This window comes from Salmo trutta, chromosome 31, assembly GCF_901001165.1.
Source record: "Salmo trutta chromosome 31, fSalTru1.1, whole genome shotgun sequence".
NCBI classification, from domain to species: domain Eukaryota; kingdom Metazoa; phylum Chordata; class Actinopteri; order Salmoniformes; family Salmonidae; genus Salmo; species Salmo trutta.
The window spans coordinates 15,550,254-15,575,535 of NC_042987.1; the positions used below are offsets into that span (position 1 = coordinate 15,550,254).

The 25,282-nt window shown below is 44.3% G+C and overlaps 1 protein-coding gene across 4 annotated transcripts in view; it reads left to right on the plus strand.

Annotated features, from left to right (window-relative positions):
• The first annotated feature begins 16,176 nt into the window (after positions 1 to 16,176).
• The window catches only part of LOC115169625 (myosin light chain kinase family member 4), a 40,661-nt gene continuing 31,555 nt past the window's right edge, over positions 16,177 to 25,282 (plus strand). The window contains exons 1-2 of one of the 4 annotated variants that reach the window (XM_029725439.1): positions 16,177 to 16,552; positions 17,665 to 17,911. In XM_029725439.1, the coding sequence (XP_029581299.1) occupies positions 16,503 to 16,552; positions 17,665 to 17,911 (297 nt within the window). In that variant the 5' untranslated portion in view covers positions 16,177 to 16,502. Of the gene's footprint in view, positions 16,553 to 17,664; positions 17,912 to 20,507; positions 20,943 to 20,995; positions 21,263 to 25,282 lie in introns of those variants that run through there. The other 3 variants (XM_029725442.1, XM_029725440.1, XM_029725441.1) reach the window with 3 other exon arrangements.

Here is a 25,282-nt window from a genome sequence, read left to right on the forward strand (position 1 = left end):
ATGCCAGATGTCATGGATAGGGCTGTTGCGTTGACTGTGTTACACCCACACCGGCGCTCATGAGTCCTAAAGGCAGTCAAATTTCACGTGACTGTTTAGTCATGGTAATTAGGCTTCTCCAAGCTCTGATGCTGCTGCTGGTCATTAGTAGCCTACCAAACTTGTTAACTGCCTGGCACTCAGCACTCGATTGACCCTCTGATCACTCTGACATCAATGTAAATGTAATCAAAAATCGAATCACTTCATGAGAGCCCATGAGCTCATGTTGCACAACATTTCTATCGGCTATTAAATTGTGTGAGAAAACAGAGTGATGGCCTTTACTAAAAGAGGATGATCCCATCAGCTTTCTGTAGACTAGGCCTACTATATTTATTTCTCAACTTTCCTAATATTAAGCACATTGTTTATCTTAACAATAGGAGTATAGCCTACCTGGCTGGCATGAAAATCAACCACAGGAAAAGCGTCCTCAATTCGCTATTATTTCGTATATGTAAAGACAAGATTAAATCAAGAATAGCCTATCACTTGTGAACTATATATTATCACTTGTAAATTATGCCCAGCATAGGAAACTCCCTTTTTTTTGCGTCTTTTTCTAAATATAGTCGCACACCTCGTGTAGCGTCTCCCATAGGCCTATATGTGTAGATAAGGTTTGTAATCACAACTAAAGTGGCCAAATAACTTCTTAAAACGAAGCACATTAATCCGCTTTACAAAGGGTTTAGAGCCTAACTGGCATACAGAAGCAACGCATGAGTTTCAAGTTGGTGGGAAAATCATTTTCACCATAAAAATGCACCTTTATAATAAAAACATGAGATTTATAATTGCATTTGCGGTCACTTTTGATAATTGTGTTTTCCGCTAATGGAACATTCTCTTATAGCCTACTACCATGTGCACATTGCTGCTCTTGTAATGGGAAGAAATAGCCTAACAGTTTATCAACATTTTAAGCTAAACGTTCTGATCTGTTGCGTCAGCCACATTGCTGCTAGTGGTTGTATTAATAAGGGATCTATTGCATCCCACAAATCAAATCAAATGTTATTTGTCACATACACATTGTTAGCAGATGTTAATGTGAGTGTAGCGAAATGCTTGTGCTTCTGGTTCCGACAGCGCAGCAATATCTAACAATAATATCTAACAGTAATATCTAAACAAGTAATCTAACAATTCCCCAACAACTACCTAACACACACAAATCTAAAGGGGTGAATGAGAATATGTACATGTAAGTATGGATGAGCGATGGCGAAGGTGCAATAGATGATATATAATACAGTATATACTTGTGATATGAGTAATGTAAGACATGTAAACATTATTAAAGTGGCATTATCCAAATGGCATGACCTGGTACTCATAATGTCCACTGGCTGTGTTGAAGGCTGTCTTCCACTCATCCCCCTCGCGTATCCGAACCAGGTGGTAGGCATTCTGAAGGTCAGACTTGGAAAACATGGTAGCCCCCTGGAGAGGTTCAAACGCCGAGGAGAGGAGAGATAGGGGGTAACGATTTTTGACAGTGATATCGTTAAGTCCCCGGTAGTCAATGCACAGGCACAGGGTCTTGTCCTTCTTCTCCACAAAGAAAAACCCTGCGCCGGCAGGAGATGCAGCAGGACGGCCAGCCCCAGTGGCCGGAGACTCCTGTATGTACTCCTCCATAGCTTTGGTCTCTGGTCCGGACAGAGAATACAACCAACCCCGAGGTGATGTAGTGCCTGGGAGAAGGTCAATTGCACAATCATAAGGACGGTGAGGCGGAAGGGAAGTAGCACGTGCCTTACTGAACAATTCCAGGAGGTCATGGTACTCAGTAGGAATAGCAGAGACATCCACAGTCTAGCTAACATCCTGAGGAGCACGACTTGGGGAAGGCTGTGCTGCTTGAAGGCAATGGAATGGCAAAAAGGACTCCAACCCTGGATGGAGCTTGTGGTCCAGTCAATCACAGGATTGTGTTTTGTAGCCAGGAAAATCCCAACACAACTGGAACATGGGGAGATGCAATGAGGAGGAACAGTATGGTCTCACTGTGCTTACCAGAAACCCGTAATTGAACGGGCACAGTACTAGGGGTGACTTCCCCTATAGAGCGGCCGTCCAGTGCCGTTGCATCCATGGGCACAGAGAGAGGCTGAGTAGGAATACCAAGCTCCGAAGCTATCATAAGACATTCATCAGCCCCAGAGTCAATGAGCACTCGGAGAGACTTAGATTGGTCTCCCCACAGCATAAGAGCAACAAGGGGTGTGCGGGTGATGGGAATCAGGGAACTCCCAGTCTGACTCACCATAGTACTGGTACCCACTAGAGACAAGGGTTTCCTAATAGGACAGGTAGCTATAAAATGTCCTGCCCCTCCACAGTACAGACAACAGTTATTATTCATCCTCCGTGAGTGCTCCCAAACTGATAGTCTAGTTCTTCCCAACTGCATAGGCGCAGGAGTATCCAACTCATTTCATTTACATTTAAGTCATTTAGCAGACGCTCTTATCCAGAGCGACTTACAAATTGGTGCATTCACCTTAAGATATCCAGTGGAACAACCACTTTACAATAGTGCATCTAAATCTTTTGGGGGGGGGGGGGGGGGGGGTTAGAAGGATTACTTTATCCTATCCCAGGTATTCCTTAAAGAGGTGGAGTTTCAGGTGTCTCCGGAAGGTGGTGATTGACTCCGCTGTCCTGGCGTCGTGAGGGAGCTTGTTCCACCATTGGGGTGCCAGAGCAGTGAACAGTTTTGACTGGGCTGAGCGGGAACTGTGCTTCCTCAGAGGTAGGGAGGCGAGCAGGCCAGAGGTGGATGAACGCAGTGCCCTTGTTTGGGTGTAGGGCCTGATCAGAGCCTGAAGGTACGGAGGTGCCGTTCCCCTCACAGCTCCGTAGGCAAGCACCATGGACTTGTAGCGGATGCGAGCTTCAACTGGAAGCCAGTGGAGAGAGCGGAGGAGCGGGGTGGCGTGAGAGAACTTGGGAAGGTTGAACACCAGACGGGCTGCGGCGTTCTGGATGAGTTGTAGGGGTTTAATGGCACAGGCAGGGAGCCCAGCCAACAGCGAGTTGCAGTAATCCAGACGGGAGATGACAAGTGCCTGGACTAGGACCTGCGCCGCTTCCTGTGTGAGGCAGGGTCGTACTCTGCGAATGTTGTAGAGCATGAACCTACAGGATCGGGTCACCGCCTTGATGTTAGTGGAGAACGACAGGGTGTTGTCCAGGGTCACGCCAAGGTTCTTAGCACTCTGGGAGGAGGACACAAGGGAGTTGTCAACCGTGATGGTGAGATCATGGAACGGGCAGTCCTTCCCCGGGAGGAGGAGCAGCTCCGTCTTGCCGAGGTTCAGCTTGAGGTGGTGAGCCGTCATCCACACTGATATGTCTGCCAGACATGCAGAGATGCGATTCGCCACCTGGTTACCAGAAGGGGGAAAGGAGAAGATTAATTGTGTGTCGTCTGCGTAGCAATGATAGGAGAGACCATGTGAGAATATGACCGAGCCAAGTGACTTGGTGTATAGTGAGAATAGGAGAGGGCCTAGAACAGAGCCCTGGGGGACACCAGTGGTGAGAGCATGTGGTGCAGAGACAGATTCTCGCCACGCCACCTGGTAGGAGCGACCTGTCAGGTAGGACGCAATCCAAGCGTGGGCCGTGCCGGAGATGCCCAGCTCGGAGAGGGTGGAGAGGAGGATCTGATGGTTCACGGTATCAAAGGCAGCAGATAGGTCTAGAAGGATGAGAGCAGAGGAGAGAGAGCCTCCGTGACACAGAGAAGAGCAGTCTCAGTTGAATGCCCAGTTTTGAAACCTGACTGATTAGGATCAAGAAGGTCATTCTGAGAGAGATAGCAGGAGAGCTGGCCAAGGACGGCACGTTCAAGAGTTTTGGAGAGAAAAGAAAGAAGGGATACTGGTCTGTAGTTGTTGATATCGGAGGGATCGAGTGTAGTTTTTTTCAGAAGGGGTGCAACTCTCGCTCTCTTGAAGACGGAAGGGACGTAGCCAGCGGTCAAGGATGAGTTGATGAGCGAGGTGAGGTAGGGGAGAAGGTCTCCGGAAATGGTCTGGAGAAGAGAGGAGGGGATAGGGTCAAGTGGGCAGGTTGTTGGGTGGCCGGCCGTCACGAGACGCGAGATTTCATCTGGAGAGAGAGGGGAGAAAGAGGTCAAAGCACAGGGTAGGGCAGTGTGAGCAGGACCAGCGGTGTCGTTTGGCTTAGCAAACGAGGATCGGATGTCATCAGCCTTCTTTTCAAAATGGTTGACGAAGTCATCCGCAGAGAGAGAGGAGGGGGGGAGGGGGAGGAGGATTCAGGAGGGAGGAGAAGGTAGCAAAGAGCTTCCTAGGGTTAGAGGCAGATGCTTGGAATTTAGAGTGGTAGAAAGTGGCTTTAGCAGCAGAGACAGAAGAGGAAAATGTAGAGAGGAGGGCGTGAAAGGATGCCAGGTCCGCAGGGAGGCGAGTTTTCCTCCATTTCCGCTCGGCTGCCCGGAGCCCTGTTCTGCGTCGTAGACTCTTGAGAGAGCTCGGGTGACTTCGACTCCTCTCGTAAAAGCTGCCTTCAGAAACTTCCGGATTCCATAGGAGGTGAAAGCGGCATATCGGGTGCACGAGTGTGCCCAAGACCAAACCTCCTCTCACTCTTGCGTTCCCTTAGGTGTCCATCGATTTTAATGGTTAAGGAGATAAGAGTCGAGGTCCACCGGCAGTTCCCGAGCAGCTAGCTCATCCTTTACCTCCTCACATAATCCGTGCAGAAAAGTATCGAAAAGAGACTCCGGATTCCAGGCACTCTCGGCAGCCAACGTGCGAAAGTCCACCGCATAGTCTGTCACACTACGGAGTTTTGACATAAGTCAAGCAGTTTGCTGGCCGCCTTTCTCCCAGATACCTGAGACTCAAAAACTTTTCTCACCTCTGCCATGAAGTCCTCCAAATGACCGCAAATGGTAGATTGTTGTTCCCAAACTGTCGTAGCCCAGGAGAGCGCCCTTCCCGACATTAGCGTAATTATATACGCTATCTTCGATCGGTCTGAAGAAAATGAAGATGGCTGTAGCTGAAAAATAAGCGAGCACTGAGAAAGAAAACCCCGGCAGGTGCCAGGATTCCCCGAATATCTCTCTGGAGGAGGTAAGCGGGGTTCACGGGGAGTCGGGATAGGCTGTACAAACTCACCACAGATGGGGAAAAAATTACTGGTTGATTTGAGGTTTTTCAGAGATGGCAGACAGTCTCTGAGCTAACTCCCTGATTTGATCCATAATAGCCTTCAACCCATGGTCGTGGCATTCCGTCAAGGAATTGAGCCCTTCCAAAAGGCCCTGTAGCAACTCCTGATGTCTCCCAATGGTGGCTCCCTGCAGGGAGACAGCTTGGTGGAGCTGGTCCAAGTCTGCTGGGTCTGTCATGGCCAGTTCGTATTCTCAAGGCACAAGGCGAGACCCAAATGCAGACACAGGAGGCAGATGGTTGGAGTCTTACAATGTTTATAATCCAAAGGGGTAGGCAAGAGAATGGTCGTGGACAGGCAAAAAGGTCAAAACCAGATCAGAGTCCAGGAGGTACAGAGTGGCAGACAGGCTCGTAGTCAAGGCAGGCAGAATGGTCAGGCAGGTGGGTACAAAGTCCAGAAACAGGCAAGGGTCAAAACCGGGAGGATTAGAAAAAGGAGAATGCAAAAAGCAGGAGAAGGGGAAAAACGTTGGTTGACTTGGAAACATACAAGATGAACTGGCACAGAGAGATACCCCCTGTGATACTGTCACGCTCTGATCTGTTTCACCTGTCCTTGTGATTGTCTCCACCCCCCAGGTGTCTCTTATTTACCCCAGTGTATTTATCCCTGTGTTTCCTGTGGCAGATCCTGAGTAGAAAGCCGTACCCTCTGCCCAATGTGGTAGCGGGGTGCTGGGGTCCGGCGATGGGCCGCTTGTCGAAGAAACCATCCAGATGGGATAGGACAGTCTGCAGTGTGATGGTGATTGTGTCGTCTGTGGACCTGTTGGGGAGGTATGCAAACTGAAGTGGGTCTAGGGTGGCTGGTAAGGAGGAGGTGATATGATCCTTGACTAGTCTCTGAAAGCACTTCATGATAACAGAAGTGAGTGCTACGGGGGGATAGTCATTTAGTTAGTTATCTTTGCCTTCTTGGGTACAGGAACAATGTTAGCCATCTTGAAGCATGTGGGGACAACAGACTGGGATAGGGAGCGATTGAATATGTCTGTAAACACACCAGCCATCTGGTCTGCACATGCTTTGAGGACACGGCAGAGATGCCGTCTGGGCCAGCAGCCCTGCGAGGGTTAACTGTCCCACACTATGTTTGGAATATTTATTTCTTGAACAGAATAGAATCGGTCGACTTTTGTACTATGGGGGATAGTAGATTGACATAGGCTTGTGCTTTTGCTGTTCGTTAGGCCCACTCATCTTGTTGGCTGACGAAAAGTAAATGTGGACAGTTCTTCCAATATCTTCAATATGCACCTCAGCATTGGATAGGGACGATTGCAATTGCGTCCCTGATGTGTCTGTCTTCACTTGTAGCCTGTGTGAAAGACCCAATCACCTGGTGTAGAGCCATGTGAGTGAGATTGCACAGCACTCAGAGAGAAGGGCAACAACGACCCCTGGCCGCAAAAGGCATGGATTGTTTTAGGGTGCATTACGGCCACAAAGGGGATGCCGGCGTGAAATTCAAGGCATTACATTTTGAATGAGAGACTAATGAAGTGTGTACAGCCTGCGCAAAAAACAAAGCAGAGTTCATGCCTTCAAGCGACTTTTTTCAAATCATCGTTAGTTGCATCATGCAGCCTTAGAATGTACTACAAATCAAAACATATAGCCCAATGTTTGTAGAACAACTAAAGTAACTCTAAATTAAGTGTATAGGAGTACATATTTCTTTGTTAACTGCTCAACACAGAATAGCTGCATGTGCACACTCCCTCAAATCGTTTGGAGAAAATATTTATATTTTATTCGTCTTTGTTCAATTGTATTCTTCATATTATAAAATAATTCCACAGAATTCTAAGCAAATCTTGTCTGCTAAAGGAACTAGTGTAGCCCACAGCCATTTAGCATAGCCACATCAGAACCTAACATAAGGACAACTCAGAGTATGCTGTTCTGTTCTTCTGAAATAGACTACATTTTCTTCATATCATGTTTCTTTAGACCTGTTTAAAATAAATAATGGATTTATTGTTATGGTGTAGGCTACATTACATGGATAGCCTACAAGCCACTGTGTGGATGCCAGGAGAAGCTAAATGTGTTTATGTTAATTACCGGTCAATTACTGTGAGACCGACAGTTATTTGCCTGACAATCACCGGCTGACAAAATTTCGTGACCGCTACAGCCCTAGTCATGGGTCAACCTCAAAGGTCAGAGGTTATGGGTCAGAGGGGTTCTAGGTGAAGTAGTTCATGTCCTGGAGCCGAAGGCAGGGTTGTACTTGGAGCCCTTGGAGTAGCCCAGGTCCTTCATCAGCATGGGGTGTTCCAGAGGTGCAGGGGAACAGATGGCAGTTCCTCAGACTGGGCTTCACGTTACCATATGCCTTGTAGAGCTCTACTAACTTGGGAGCCCTGGCCAGGTACACTACACACTAAGCCAGGATAACCTGAGGGAGCGAGAGAAGGAGCGAGGGAAGAAAAGAATGGAGTAGAGAGGGGAGTAGAGAGAGAATTAACTTTATTAGTGTTGTGATATGGCACAATATTAAAAGGTATACCTGATACCAGGGTAGGAAAATAAAGAGTTCCTCAGGTAAAATCTAACCTCTCTCTTTATTGTATCCACAACATAATTAAGAGTTGATATCTAACAGAGGCAGATGTAAGGACAACTCTTGGTTTCCCTTGGTGACATGTTCTGACTGCTCTCGCACCTCACACTCTGGCATCCTGATGAAGTGGCAGGCCTGGGAGAGCTACAGCCTGAGGAAGGGCAGAGCGATCTGCCATACCTGAACTAAAGGGACAAGACGTCCAGTCAGAACATTCCATAACCTGGTCTAGACCTCTTTGAGTAGTATAGTTGAATCCTGACAGGCACAGAACAACTGTCTGTATGAGCTGGAGACACACACATAAAAACTTAGACGAGGTGCAGACCAAAGGAAAATAAGAAAGTAGGTTACTCTGACTCAGCACAGAATACAGCTGCCACAGGCCAAAGTAAGTGTTCCCTGGGATGCTCCCTGGGATGATGGTAAAGGATAACTACGGTAGTTCTTGACCAACTTGGCTTGTGTCGGCGAAAGTGAGACGTTCTCCATTTCCCCTTGCCTTTTTAAAAGCACATCCTCATCTTATACTTTTACATTAATGTGGTTGCTACCATGATTACGGATAATCCTGAATGATGAGTGAATAATGATGAGTGAGAAAGTTACAGACGCACAAATATCATACCCCCAAGACATGCTAACTTCTCACCATTACATTACATTACATTACATTAACATTAGCATTTTTTCAAAGTATTATATTTATGCCTCTGTAACTTTCTCACTCATCATTATTCACGATTCATTCAGTACTATCCGTAATCATGGCAGCATCCACATGAATGTAGAAGTGTTTAGAAACATATTCTATTCTTAATAAAAGTGACTCCAAAATGACACAATACATTATTTACCATTTATTTCTATTGGGCACAAAATAATCTGAAACAACCAAAACAAACAGCAAATGCATCCAACAAATTTGTAGTCACAAGCTTGATGTAGTCATTGCGTGCTACGAATGAAAATGGGACCAAATACTTAACTTTTGACTACTTTAATACACATGTAAGTTAATTTGTCCCAATACTTTTGGTCTCGTAAAATGGTGGGAATATGTACAAAAAGTGCAGTAATTTCTACATGGTTCACCCAATATGGATAAAAATACCCTCAAATTAAAGCTAACAGTCTGCACTTTAACAACATCGTCATTGTATCATTTCAAATCCAAAGTGCTGGAGTACAGAGCCAAAACGAAAACAAAAAATGTCCCTGTCCCAATACTTTTGGAGCTCATTGTATATACACTTACGTCAAGGGGTCTTACAATTCAAAATCAAATAGCAAAATGATTCTATGGAGATTTCATTCTATATCTTTGGACAGATCATTGTCAATGTGGCATGTCATCACCATTTGTTTGTGACACTAAACCCCCTAGGCCAATTCCCGACGGCATCACACCCATATCCATTTCATTAGTCAAGCTGAGGGGAAATTTCATCACCCCTGGTAAAGCCCTATAGAGAAGCAGGGTACAGTAAATCTCTGCCCTGCCCCTGACTGACCAACAGCTGAATCTCATGAAAGGGCCAGTGGAAGGGATGTTAATGTCTTTTAGTCTTATGTTTCTCCCTGGCCTAGTGGACCTTGGTTCAAATAGTATTAATTTTCTTTGAAAGCAGCGCATTATTTGAGTTTTCCTGGTGCAATGGAGCCGATGGAATAGTTCTACAAATACAAACTCTCCAGACAGTCAAAGTATCTGAAAGAAAACAATTACTGTTTGAACCCAGGTTTGTTCCCTATGTGATCTATGTGAGGGGTGTGTGTGTTGCACAAGCTGTCCTTAATGTTTTCCATCATCCCCCTTCAATCCACACCCATACTTCATCCATCTGAAATACAGAGATAGCCTGTACTCATTGTGACATGAGGCCTAAATTGTCCAGAGCTTCACTGGCGGCTTTCCAAGGCAAAGAGCGATAAACAGAGGTTACTGGCTAACTGTAGAGGGCTTAGAAACAAATGCAGGTTGGTGTTTATTGGGATGAATCTTGTCCTGGAGGCAGAGCGATTTCTAGTAGATCTGCCAGCGGCAAAGTCAAAATTTGAGTAATATCGGGAAAAATTTCTGAAAACAAAAATTCACTTTTTAGTCTTAATTTAAGGTTAGGGTTAGGCATAAGGTTAGCATTGCGGTTAAGGTTTAAAATCAGATTGTATGACTTTGTTGCTATGTCAGCTAATGACTACCCTGCAGAGCTGCCTTCAGTACATGAGTCATCCCAATAAATGCCAAACTGTGAAACAAATCCAGACAAAAGCTTGGTTGACCAAAGTCGCTTGTTTTTAGTTTCATATTTAAAAAAATATTTTAATTAAAATATCCTTCACACTAACAACACTTAATGAAGCAGTGTCCGATTGTGTTCACATAAGAGAATAGTGATCTACGTAGGTCTACAAGCAATGACATGAATGAATTTCAGCCATGTTTTGGTCATGACAAAACATGAAATACACTACATTTACCATTAAGGCTATAGCTGGTAAAAACATCCATCCTGCATTGTCTTGAAAGTTTTGAGATAAAAGTCATGCTGCTGCAGAGCTGGGTCTAGGTTATATATGTGTTCCTGTTGCAAAGCTAAGATATTTAAATACTTTCTGGGGCGCCTTCCGAGGAAAGTCTAGCTCTTTTAACTCCATAGGCTAACTTAAGATCTGGATTATTTTGAGGACCTCAGTCAGTACCTCAGCACCCCAGCCTAGTGAACCCACCGTTGTGGTGACCTTCTAGCCTAGACTTTGATCTGTTTTTCCTGCCTTATCAAAATGTTATGGTGTGACAATGACCATATAAGTTGGCAAGACAACACAAAACAGGTCTGGAACCAGGCTAGCAGGTTTGGGGTCTATTTCAATTCCAGTTTCAATTCCAGTTAGTTCAGAAAGTACCATTCTTCCACTAGAAATTCCATAATTTGGTGTTTTGCTGATTCTGGTGGAAAACGCTGTCTCAGTTGCCGCTCCAGAATCTCCCATAAGTGTTCAATTGGGTTGAGATCTGGTGACTGAGACACACGTACACACAGACACACACACACGCACACACACCCTTTAAACCCCCTATGTGCCTTTGAGACCTCTCTTTCAAAGCCACTGAGATCTCTTCTTATAGCCATGGGCGACAAAATGATAGGCAATTAGGCATTGTTATACTGTATATGAGCCTAAGCATGATGGGATGTTAATTGCTTAATTAACTCAGGAACCACACCTGTGTGGAAGCACCTGCTTTCAAAATACTTTGTATCTCTCATTTACTCAAGTGTTTCCTTTATTTTGTCAGTTACCTGTACTTCCTGAATTCACTGGAATTTCAATGGAATTGACCCCTGCCCTGCAGGCAAGTGAGGGTCTATCCCCTGCTTCCAGTCGGCCCCATGCCGTGACAAAATCCCATTATGAGACGGCCGTCCTCTAATCTGGACCAACGCTGTCTCATTTGTCACTCAGGGTGTCCCTCTCTCCCCTCTGTCCAAGATGGATGACTCCAACGCCTTCCCAACCCTCCATATCCAAGCCCAAATCATGAGGCATTAGTGTGTTGACACAGCTATTTTGGATAGGGCTTTGTCCTCCTGGAGGCATTTTGTAATATCCGCCATGGAGGATGATGGATGTCAGGGGCTCTGATAATAAACTCCCATGCCAGCTGGAAAACACTTGTCATGGTGCATGGCAGACAGGGACATCCCTCTGTCTCTGGTGGTGGGTTGGCAGCAGCAGCAGTCATCAGGATTCCCTCCAAAACTCAATGATCCTTTCTTGTTGTATGGCTTGTTTGTAGTGTTGGATTGACTTACTAGTGAAATCATGACAGGGTGTTATGCACTGAGAAATAAAATACTAGGAATATTGAGAACAGACACTGGGAATGGTCATCCGACCGCATATCCATCCTCAACTGAGGTTGACAGAAAAAGTAAAGCTGAGAACCAGAGCTTAAAAGGATCAAGTCCCCTCACGTTCTCTTTTCAGACACTAATGCATATAATATAAGTGTAATGGCAGGTACCATATACTATAGTCTAGGACCACTAGCGATAGGGGGAAAAATCAATACAGTTACATATCACAATATTATTTTGGCTGATATTGTATCAATACTTTGACTCCAAGTATCAATTTGTAAAAAATTATTTTATATAGGGTACCAGTCAAAGGTTTGGACACAGCTATTCATTCAAGGGTTTTTCTTTATTTTCGCAATTTTCTACATTGTAGAATAATAGTGAAGACATCAAAATTATGAAATAACACATATGGAATCATGTAGTAACCAAAAAAGTGTTAAACAAATCAAAATATATGTTATATTTGAGATTATTCAAAGTCGCCACCCTTTGCCTTGATGACATCTTTGCACATTGCAAAATGTTTTCAGCACTTTTATTCCGTGACTGATCAAAACAAATTTTCTCTTACGCTCTCGTCTCTCTGCAGCAGACATATAGTGAGCAATATGTTTGGAACATCAAATCGCAATAAAATCGCAGTATCGAAACGCAGTACATACTGTATAGAATTGTGAGAATCGCAATACATATCACATCGGCACCTAAGTATCATAATAATTTTGTCTTGTGAGATCCCTTGCCCTAATGACCACGCCAACGAATCGACTCATTTCCTAAGTGTCTGACTAAGATATTCTGGTTATTCATTGATTCCAGGAAGATGACAGTGACAACAATCAGCCCCTGCTTCTAAAGCACCAATGAAGGGCAGTTGGCACCATAGCGCCTAACAGGCTGACACCACTTTGACATCACTGATACAGTCACTGTGTGAGGACTTTAACCTAATTAGCGCCAGCCGCTTGGCCTGATTCAGCTAATGCAGGGCATATTGAAAGAGTATACTGTACGTGCTAGAACGCACTGTGTTCCTTGGCTGGATCGGACTGCATCTCTTAGAATCAGAGCGAAGGGAAAGTTACTTCTATGGACACAACAGCACATTCACCATACCACCAGAGACCGTTGAAACACAACTATACTATTCACAGGTTTATTCTGCTATCCATTCCCATCGGCTGAGAGACAGACCGCTTGGGTCATTCTTTCTGGGCAGCTGCTGTGAAGCCAACCAGACAGGATGTCGCCACGTCATTTGACAACATCATGACAGCATCATTTGTCATCTAAATGTCTGTGTCATTCCAGTGAGGAGCAGTGCAGTGCAGTACAGTACAACCTAAAATGTCCATGTCCGCTGACTGCAGATGAATCAATGGAATATAATGTATTCTAATGTATTCTAATGTTATGCTTGAACCATTGAGGAGCATCAAGATCATCAGTGTGCTGGAATTTCAATTTAGTGTACAGTTGTTTTCCATGCACCCGGATAGTACAATAGCTATGCGACTAGTTCTACTTTTTTTCTATTGAATCATTGGACTCACCTGCTTTGCGTAGACATAGAGGATGTGGGACCTCTGAAGGCCCTCCTTCACATGCTCCTCCTAAGGCATGATGTCCCGAGGAGGGGCGCTGCCGGGTGCTGATTGGCCAGGACGGGCCGCACCCACCCGGGGCTGGACGGCTAACTGGAGCCTGTTGAGCCCCGCCCGGGCGTCGCTGTCACACAGGAGGGCTATGGTGTCCAGAGCTGCCTTCTCAATATAGACCCTTGGTTTACAAAACATGAAAACAGTAACACATTCAATTATAGTCCCCAAATCCAGAACAAATTCAAGAAAGCGTACAGTATTATATATAGCCATTATTGCATGGAACTCCCTTTCATCTCATATTGCTCAAATGAACAGCAGGCCTGGTTTAAAAAAACAGATAAAGCAACATCACAGCACAACGCCTCTCCCCTATTTGACCTAGATACAGTACCTTTACAGGGGCACTTAAGGATTTTGGCAATGAGGCCCTTTATCTACATCTCCATAGTCAGATGAACTCGTGGAACTGCTAGCATGCTAGGAGATACTTACTGTATTGACTTCCAGTCATTACTCTAATGGTAGTTACTATTGGCTCGTGAAACTACCTCTAATTTCCTTCATACTGGACACAGAGACATAGACATGTTATGCACATGTTCATCTGACTCTGGGGAAGTAGATAAAGAGAAAATGAGTTGGCAAAATCCCAAAGTATCCCTTTAAAGGCAAATTAGTCAACTATCCACATTTCAAAGCCATTTTAGGTATTCTATGTCATCCAAAGGTATTCTCCGCAATCTCAAATAAACCCGTCTCTAACACAAGTACACAACAGAGATTTGTTCCACTTGGCCACTTAAGGTGACAAATACAATTTCAACCCCCTTACCAACAACAACTTTATGGAGTCAGCAGGAGTCAGATTTCCACTTGACATCGATACAGGGGAGCATCTTTAATAGGCCTGGGTGATAATGTCATTGTAAAAGCTGGAGAGAAGTTAGCCTTGAACTGATTGTTCTTCTTGCCTGTGCGTCAGGTGAGATGACAGACATACAGGACAGTGTTGAGTCGACGGTGACACCATGAGAATCAGCTCCAAGTGAGTCAGGACATGTCAACTTCTCTTGTCACCAATACCGACCCCTTTAATACTGACCCTCATGAACTCAGACGTAACCCACCATGCCAGGGACTTGCCATTTGAAAAACGCATCATTTTTGAAGAGAATGTCAGAGTATTTATTCACTTACCTCCAGGAATAAGAGCTCAGATAGCAACATCTATCCGTCTCTTTTGGCATCTATCAGAGTCTACTTGTGCAATCATCTTTCATGTTGATGTATGCAGTTCTTCTATTTAATTTATTATAATTTAAGGTATCAGTTTTCTGATTCTGATTTATGTGCCTAAATAAAACAATCCAGCTACACTGAGTGTACAAAGCATTAGGGACACCTGCGCTTTCCATGACCAGGTATACTGACCAGTTAAATCCAAGCTATGATCCCTTATTGATGTCACTTGTTAAATCCACTTCAATCCGTGTAGATTAACGGGAGGAGACAGGTTAAAGAAGGATTTTTAAGCCTGGAGACAATTGAGACATGGATGTTGTATGTGTGCCACTCAGAGGGTGATTGGGCAAGACAAAAGATTCAAGTGCCTTTGAATGGGGTATGGTAATAGGTGCCAGGTGCACTGATTTGAGTGTGTGTGGGTTTTTAACACTCAACGGTTTCCCATGTCTATCAAGAATGATCCACCACCTAAAAGACAACCGGCCAACTTGACACAACTGTGGGAAGCATTGGAGTCAACATTGGCAAGCATCCCTGTGGAACACCTTGTAGAGTCCACACCCTGACGAATTGAGGCTGTTCTGAGGGAAAAGGGGGTGCAACTCAATATCAGGAAGCCATTCCTAATGTTTTGTACACTCATTGTATATGAGGTTAGATAAATAATCTATACTGTTAACATTCAGTCCACTTGACATCTGAACTGCATTCCATTGCTCTGTGACCCTAACAGCTCATTACATGTCTTACCATCCTTTTAATTATATTAATGGCTTTTAGAAAAGGAGGGCCGATCAAATGAAAAGGGGTCAGGAGGGTAATAAGGGAAGGGAACGTACTGTACAAAAGGAACATGTACAAAGGGAACTCGTCTGGCTGTCCCAAATGATAGAGCCTTTTTAATTTGATAGGGATGAGAAATGGCAGCTAGGGCTGACACCACTTTTTGCTGATGCGGTGTGGAAAATGTCCCTTAGAACCTATCATTGTGAGATAAATTTGACAGAGCCTTATATCAGCCCTCCTAGAAAAATAATACATCTAAACAGGGTAAGATGTAACAATGAGATGCAACAACCAAAGAGCATTTCACTCCATGGCTTCTCACCCTTACTGCACCAGCACCACCATCTTTAAACACTAACATAACAACTAGCTCAATCCCCTCCACCACTCACTAACACCCATTTTGACCATGAATCTCCCTGCCATATATCTAGCAGACTGTTAAAACTGAGCCCTCATCCGCTGACAGCAGTTGACAGCTGTCTCACTTAAACAGGCTACGCTACACACACACACACACACACACACACACACACACACACACACACACACACACACACACACACACACACACACACACACACACACACACACACACACACACACACACACACACTCCTCCATCACTGTCAACAGAGAGAGAGAGAGAGAGAGAGAGAGAGAGAGAGAGAGAGAAAGAGAACACAACTGCCAGGGCTGTCTGCCCATAGACAGCCCATAAATGACCTAAAGGAAAACATTTTAAGGTGGGTACAGAGGAGAGAGAGGTCCTCACCCTCGACCAATCAGGTTTCAGGAATCTGAGACTTCTAGATGACGTGTCCCTGTGGAATCCGGCGCGCTCCGTGATAACAAGGGACGCATTCCCGGAGGAGACGGCATTATCTACTTACTCTGATCCGAGCTCGGCCGAGTCTAACTCGTCTTGATCCATGAGATCGCTGAGATCTTCTCCAGTACGCTGATCCCCAGCGCCTCCACAGACAGCTTGTCCAGAACCAGGACCCTGCACCTGCTCAGCAGAGCTGTGTTCACCTGGAACAAAGGGTTCTCCGTGGTCGCCCCCATCAGAGTCCCTGTCCCACACTCCATATGAGGGAGGAAGGTATCCTACATACAGACAGAAAACAAGAGACGGAGAGATTAAAAAAAAAAAAAAGAGAGAGACATGGGAGGAAAAGAAGTGCTGAGCATCCAAAAAGTGACTCAATATGAAGGGTAGGTCATAGTGCTTTAAATTACCTGCAAATGAAATACCATTGGCACTATCCCTCATTGTACATTGGTTTGTAATGTAGCTGTGTAAAAGCATTATAGGGTACATGGTTAAAGGACAAAGTTATCTCATGCATGCTATGATGTCTATGTTTTGCGTCTTAGCACCTCTTTAGCCTAGCAGGGTGTAGAGGGTCGGCCCTGCTCTAACTATCCGTTAATTGTTATCAGGATTTACACAGACAGGAATAAAGCGTAGTTCTGTGCCACAATGAAGAGCTATCATATTATCATATTATACTACACAAAATGTAGATATGAACAATAAATATCCTTATTATCAGTTGTTATCAGAGGGATACTGTGTTATTACTACTGTAGTTTGTTCAACTTTGTATGAATGTTGGATCAAATATGTTTTAGTCGATATGTACTGGTCAGTGGTAAAGATGTTGTTCTTTGTCCCAGATAACGTAACACTTAGTACAACACAAACCGTGATCCAAAAGAGCGAGTATTATTATTACAATGGTGTGTGGGCACTGTCACACAATGGTGTTGAGCTGTGAAAGGAGATAATGGCCATTAACGTTCACCATCAGTCTAAGGAGTTGTCTTGGTTAGTTGGGTGATATAATACCAGATTCCCATTCTAATAGTAGAATTATGAGAAAAATCTCTCTCTCAAATGGCATCATTGGATCAGATTGAGATTCTACACTCAAAACGAATGTATCTTTTCTGAGGTAGATGCAAAGTGTGTATGGGTGGGTATTGTTTCTGAGGGAACTCACCACGTGTTCTCTTTTACATTTATTATTGCAGGTATCATTTTTTTAAATCACACTTCATATTTCTTGAGTTCACTTGCAACATATGAGCCGCTTGTGTCTTCAGTTTAGGGGTGTCACATTTTTTTAGCATGATTATGGGATTTGTTGTTTATAGCTCTGCAGAGAGTGGGATTCTGGGCTAGATGCAATGTGGAACAGGTGAAGTAAATCAACTCTTATTTTTCCCATTATCCAAATGTATATCAACATCTCTTGTCAGGAGCAACATATTCTGTTGCAACTACATGCATTTCTGACTGTCTATATTTGATCTCTCTTCAGCTCAGACAAGAGGCCCAGCAGCCATGAGAGACAGGCACCAGAGGTCCCCCTGCAGAGGACAGAGAATGCCCACCATGGTTGGGTGTCTCCCCCAGCCAAGGTGGCCAAGCTGAAGGTGGGCCGCCAGTGCACTGACAGCCAGAACAACATAGCCAAGCTGGCGTTCTTCTACTACCCGGAGAGAGTGGAGACCATGCGCTGCTTCTGGGAGCTGAAGCACATCCAGCTGGAGGGAGGTTTTGAGGAGGTAGGCATAATATATATGGCAGATTTCATGTGTCCTTTTACTTTGCCACTCCCATGAAGTTACTGGTTGACTGGCACCATCTAGTGTTAAAGTCCCTTCCCTGCAGCATACTGCAATCTCCAGTCCAGAGATTTGTTAACCCCTCCTCGGGGGGAACCTTGGCCGTTTCACAATTCTGTTGTTGCCCTGAACTAGCTAACTTGTTTCACTTAATCAACAGCTTGATAACTGGTTGACAAATTGAATCAGGTGTGCCAGCTCTTGAATAGTTGAAATACATGGATGGGCTGGGGGTCCTCAAGGAGTCTACTGAGCTCTAGTCTACTGAGTTCCCCAAGAGTGGGCTGTAACTCGAACCCCCAGAACCATAAATCTATGGAATTAAAGAACAGAACCAAGATGTAGTCAGTGTTTCAGCCACAGGGTGGCATCTCTCTCAACTTTGAGAAAGAAGACATTATATTGACTCGACACCCTGCTCTGCTGCACTCTAATTTGGACTTGATAAGAAACCGTTATGCAGCGCCCCCCAGAGTAGGCCTTGTCAAAAATGTGGGGCTGTAGGAGGGAAAGTTGCTTACAAACTTTTAAAGAAAATAGGTGGCTACAATTTACACTTATTTTGTTATTTAATGAAATGTTTTTATTTTTTTTAAGGACCGTTTTTTCCAAGTACCGGGGTAACTGCGATTAAGCCTGGCTCGCCGTTCCAATTCATTCCAAATATTTTGGGGAAGACCCTTCCACACCGATCTCAACAAACCAATTATCCACCTCGCTTTGTGCACGGGGCCAATGTCATGCTGAAATAGGAAAGGGCCTTCTCCAAACTGTTGCCATAAAGTTGTAAGCACAGAATCATCTAGAATGTCATTGTATGCTATAGCATTAAGATTTCCCATCACTGGAACTAAGGGGCCTAGGCCGAACCATGAAAAACAGCCTCAGACCATCATTCCTCCTCCACACAGTTGGCACTATGAAGCTCCCGACTAGCAGTTCTTGTGCTGACGTTGCTTCCAGAGGTAGTTTGGGACACGGTAGTGTTGCAACCAAGGGACAGATGATTTTACCTACGTGCTTCAGCACTCGGCAGTCCCGTTCTGTGAGCTTGTGAGGCCTACCACTTTGCAGCTGAGCCATTGTTGCTCCTAGACGTTTCCACTTACAGTTGACCGGGGCAGCTCTAGCACTGCAGAACTTTGACGAACTGACTTGTTGAAAAGGTGGCATCCTGTGACGGTGCCACGTTGAAAGTCACTGAGCTCTTCAGTAAGGTCATTCTACTGCCAATGTTTGTCTATGGAGATTGCATTGCTGTGTGCTCGATTTTATACACCTGTCAGCAACAGGTGTGGCTGAAATAGCAGAATCCACTAATTTGAAGGCATGTCCACATACTTTTGTATATATGGTGTATATATTTTATATATAAAACATTTATAGATATAACTTAATTAGATTATATATAAAACGGTTTCAAAATATTAGACCAGCTTACCATAGAAACGTTTTGTTAAAGTGGTTTCTGTAATAATTACAGGGGGCTTGTTACCCCACGTCACCCTGTTCTGCATTCTATAAGTAGTCAAAGACCAGTGGTATGGTTCACAAGTCTACAGTACCAAAGTATTTTAGAGCAATACCTCTTTTTCATCAGAGACAGCCAACACTTAAGTTTGTACAGTTGTGTAGGGTAAGCTGCTATTCACCAGACCAGTGAACTCATTACTCTGCTTGGCAGAGCCTGTGGCGTTGCCAAGGGAATCCAGGGTCCTTTTCAGACATGCCACACATTTGCCACTGTTTTTTTGGTATCTCTGCTACCATGCTGCCTCCCAGAGTGTCAAGCTGGCATCGTTAGCCAGATTTTATTTTATTTATTTAGCCAGATGATGTGTTGCCAGCCACCAGGGACAGTATGTCCTTTCACAGCCAAAATGTTTCATTGTTGAGCAGTTCTGCTCTGCTGAAACATAACATTATAAAGAGGACCTTGAGGAACATTTTAAGTTCTGCTGACATACCGGTAGACACCACAGGAGAGAAATAATGCCTAATACATTAATTCTGCATTTAAATGCAGTGAATTTTGTGACGATATGCAATTTAGTGTACATTACAAATGCTCAGCCATTGATGTGTATTGAAAGATAATCTAATCTAATGATGTGGAAATACATGAATACAGTTCAGCTAAAGAGATTCCCTTGGTAATCGTCAATTGAAGTATAAAGGCCATGGTCCAATCAAAACAGTAGGGAGTAAGACACCACATTTGTGGCACGAATCCAATAGTACTGGCTATTTACACTCCGTTCCAAGTCTCCAACCTTCAGGCACCCCTATTGTCACAAATACCCTTTCTTGTACGTCATGTTCCCCCTCAGCTCTTGGTAGTTTTAAGAGTTACTATGACGTTTGGTGACATGTTGTTTTTATCCATGAATCATTAGGGCTGGGAATTGTCAGGGACCTAACGATACTTAGGTGCCGATACGATATGTATTGCGATTCCCACGATTCTGTATGTATTGCGATTCAATACTGTGATTTTATTGCGATTTAATGTTGTAAACATATTGCTCACCAAATGTCTGCTGCAGAGGGACAAGAGAGAGCCATGAGCCTATTTAAAAAGAAGATGGAGAACAAGCGGTGAAGGAAAAATACTAGAGGTTTGGTGCAGGTACAGCCAACTAGCGCAAAAATAATATTGCAATATTGTCAAAATGATACGATATATTGTCAAAAATAATATCCAATCACGATTAATCATTCCCTTGTGCTATTATCATCATCTCTACTATGACAACCAGTGATTTTACCCTTGCAAACCAAGGCGCTAAGTACGTATTCTGACGTACTTAGCACGGACCTCTCAGTAGGTCTGTCTCTTAGACACCCTTTGCTGGCACCTGTCACTCTTTTGTCTACAGGACAAACCCACCTGTCCTTTGAACCCCATGGAGCTGATGGGCTGAGGAGTGGGGGTTGACGGAGTTGACAAAGTTTGAGCGGTGGAGCAGAGGTAATTGTGCAGTAATGTTTGGGCGTTCCTAACCCTGGAAATTGGCACACTCTCTCTGCTAATCAGCATTCTGCTATCTGTCTTAACCTTCCTCTCTGAAGCCTCTGAATCCTCTCTCTGAGGTTCGAGAGGACCCTGTTTGATACTGAGATTAAAGACAGAGCAGAGAGTGGATAAAGCCATAGGTAACTTTTTCAAGGGCAGGGACAATTGGCTAGTGAGCAGTATGTGTCTGATGGCTTCGTAACTATGGCGCAGACTCTGAGGTTTACTCTGCTACAGGAGGAAGCCAACAGAATCCATTCCCCGCCAACATGCAGGTAGAAAATAAGTATTTTTGATGTCTTGTAAATAAGAGAAGTGTGGAGTCTGCTTAATGCCAATGAGTGTTGTGAAAATTCTACTTATTGCTATCTCCCAAAGCACGGGACAGCATGCAGCACCTGGTTCATGTGACCTTGGACTTTAGCAAGAAAGGCATGGCTTTGAAACGTAGCTTTTTTTGTTCAGTTTGTTCATTCAAGATGGCATGCTGTTACTGTAGCTTTAAAACAGTATAAACCCTACAATTCTGGCACAGTTGTGATGTTCCATTGGATACAAGTTTGAAGTAGAACATAGCCCACCGATACTTGTCAGCACCATGGTCAGATATGAGAAGGCCTTAGGCATTGGACCCTTTTCACTTAAAATGACCACGTGCTGTTTCACCAGTTTGTTTCCACTGAAGGACTTGCCAGCAATTATGTGATAGTTGTAGATTTTCACTTTCAACACGAACTTAAACTTGTTTTTTTAATGTCACTACAGGAATGTCCATCAGAGCTGTTGCCAGAGAATTGAATGTTCGCTTCTCTACCATAAGCCACCTCCAATGTCGTTTTAGAGAATTTGGTAGTACATCCATCCAGCCTCACAATCGTAACCACGCCAGCCCAGGACCTCCACATCTGGCTTCTTCACCTTTGAGATTGTCTGAGGGGGTGCTGAGGCATATTTCTGTCTGCAATAAAGCCCTTTTGTATGGAAAAAGTCATTCTGATTGGCTGGGCCTGGCTCCCCAGTGGGTCATGTATACAGATCATGTACAGGGCATTCGGAAAGTATTCAGGCCCCTTCACTTTTTCCACATTTTGTTACGTTACAGCCTTATTCTAAAATTGCTAAAAAAATAATAATGTGCATCAATCTACACACAATGCCCCATAATGACAAATCCCGAAACATTTTTTTTGTATTTTTTGCTAATTTATAATTAAAAAACACTGAAATATTAAATTTACATAAGTCTTCAGACCTTTACTCAGTACTTTGTTGAAGCACCTTTGGCAGCGATTACAGCCTCGAGTATTCTTAGGTATGACGCTACAAGCTTGGCACACCTGTATTTGGGGAGTTTCTTCCATTCTTCTCTGCAGAGCCTCTCAAACTCTGTCAGGTTGGATGGGGAGTGTCGCTTGCACAGCTATTTTCAGGTCTCTCCAGAGATGTTCTATCGGGTTCAAGTTCGGGCTCTGGCTGGGCCACTCAAAGACATTGAGATTTGTCCCGAAGCCACTCCTGCGTTGTCTTGGCTGTGTGCTTAGGGTCATTGTCCTGTTGGAAGGTGAACCTTCGCCCCAGTCTGAGGTCCTGAGCGCTCTGGAACAGGTTTTCATCAAGGATCTCTCTGTACTCTGTTCATCTTTCCCTCAATCCAGGCCAGGCTCCCAGTCCCTGCCGCTGAAAAACATTTCTCACAGCATAATGCTGCCACCACCATGCTTCACCGTAGGGATGGTATTGGCCAGTTTATAAGCGGTGCCTGGTTTCCTCCAGACATGACGCTTGGCATTCAGGCCAAAGAGTTCAATCTTGGTTTCATCAGACCATAGAATCTTGTTTTTCATGGTCTGAGAGTACTTTAGGTTCCTTTTGGAAAACTCCAAGCGGGCTGTCATGTGCCTTTTACTGAGGACTGGCTTTCCATCTGGCCACTCTACCATAATGGTCTGATTGGTGGAGTGCTGTAGAGATAGTTGTCCTTCTGGAAGGTTCTCCCTTCTCCACAGAGAAACTCTGGAGCTCTGTCAGAGTGACCATCGGGTTCTTGGTCACCTCCCTGACCAAGGCCCTTCTTCCCCAATTGCTCAGTTTGGCCGGGAGGCTAGCTATACGAAGAGTCTTGCTGGTTCCAAACTTCTTCCATTTAAGAATGATGGAGGCCGCTGTGTTCTTGGGGACCTTCAATGCTGCAGACATTTTTTGGTACCCTTCCCCAGATCTGTGTCTCGACACAATCATGTCTTGGAGCTCTACAGACAATTCCTGCGACCTCATGGCTTGGTTTTTGCTCTGACATGCACTGTGGGACCTTATATAGACAGGTGTGTGCCTTTCCAAATCATGTCCAATCAATTTAATTTATCACAGGTGGAATCCCCCAAAAAGTAACACAATGTGGCAAAAGTGAAGTGGTCTGACAACTTTCTGAATGCACTGAACAAAAATATAAACTCAACATGCAACAATTTCAACGATTTTACTGAGTTACAGTTCAAATAAGGAAATCAGTCAATTTAAATAAATTCAATAGGCCCTAATCTATGTATTTCACATGACTGGCTATGCCCTTGCCCAATCATGTGAAATCCATAGATTAGGGCCTATTGAATTTATTTAAATTGACTGATTTCCTTATATGAACTGTATCTCAGTAAAATCATTGAAGTCTACATTTTTGTTCAGTATACAGGATCTGTGGTGTCCCCGCTATGTAACAGTGCAACTGAACTAAATATGCCCCTCAACTGGCCTCATTTGTACACTGTAGGTGGGGAATATATGGTGTGATGTCTTTAACGTTATGGACATAACCATTAAGGTAAATGGGTGATTTGGAAGAGCAAAAGACCATGCGAAAGAGAGAAGACTACAGTTATTTCTGTCTCTCCCTCTTTCTTTCTGTCTCTCTCTGAGAGGCATCTAGAGCAGTACAAATCAGTGAGAAACAGTACAGTTTAATAGCGTCTGTTAGAACCTGGCATCACGTTTTGATATGACAGATATTTACTATGGGGTGGCTAGACAAGCCAACTGAGGCTGGCATGTTTTTGAACAGTAGAGTCATTATTGACGTCAATTGAAATTGCAGGACACTGTGTGACAGTACAGAGATGCCTGCTGAAATTGTTCTCTTATACCCACCAGGTACCCATATTTGTACAGCCACCCCTTCTGTTGATTGATGTAATGAGACATCTCCATTTTGTCACAATAGTAAACACAAGGTCACAAATCAGCAGTGGGTTTGGACCACTCGGGTGATGGGTCAGGTAGAGGGGGACTTGGAGACATAAGCAGTTCGTTACTCATTAGCTCTTTATAAGTTTCCTCAGTGTGTTTCCTCAAAAAATAAGTGGTTTCAGTTCTTCTCCCTTTAGAGTATGTTAGTTTGAGGAGGAAAAGGCATGTTGGTCACCATGTGGACATGTAGTCAGAGTGGCGCCTGTCGAATGGGGGTTGCATGCAGTGGCGTGTCCAGATCACTTTGAATGGGGTGGCCAAGGTGGGGCACAGACCCAGTTTAAGGGGGCCATAACATTTTGAACCTCAATATAATTATGATAGTTTAATGCATTAAATGCTTCAGCTTAGGTTTGGTACAGTTCCCTGTTCAAATAAATCATAATTCAATTCCAAAAGTCTTGTTACAGTGTTTGCGTTCAAGGTCAGGATTTGACTGTATATAAGCGTATTAGCATACAGAAGTAAATTCAATTGAGAATGCCATCCAGAGTGCAAATTACACAATAACATTCGGTAGGGTCTTAATTTTTTTAGTGGGACCTCCTATGTATGCACACGCTTGTCATACTCTTTTTGGCCAGACAGCATTAGATACATGGGCTTCACCTACTAAGACAGAGAGGTGCTGTTTCGCTTGCTTGGATGCTTTCTCTGGTGAGATTGATGAGTCTTGCTGTTGGTGCACGTCTTGTTCAAAATTCTCAATATATCGAGAGACGACCTATCAGATCTCAGAATTTCTGGGGTAGGGGCACTGGGGTGGCCAATCAGATTTCAGAGGGTGTTGTGGCCACCCCCTGGACATGGCCCTGGTAGCGTGGGTAGCCTGTGAAGCCTTGGAGATCACCCAGTTTGATTCAGTTGGGGAGAAAGGACGCTGTGCTCCGAGGGGAACTACGGGTAGAGCGTGTGGCTTATTATAGCATCAGGTGTTGTGATACAGTGCAGACAAAGGGTACTGCACTGTCCATCAATAGATAAGGAATTTTATGGCAGCAGGGAACTGGTTTCCTTTTGAATCCCCCTATCATAATCACAGTACTCTGCTGCCA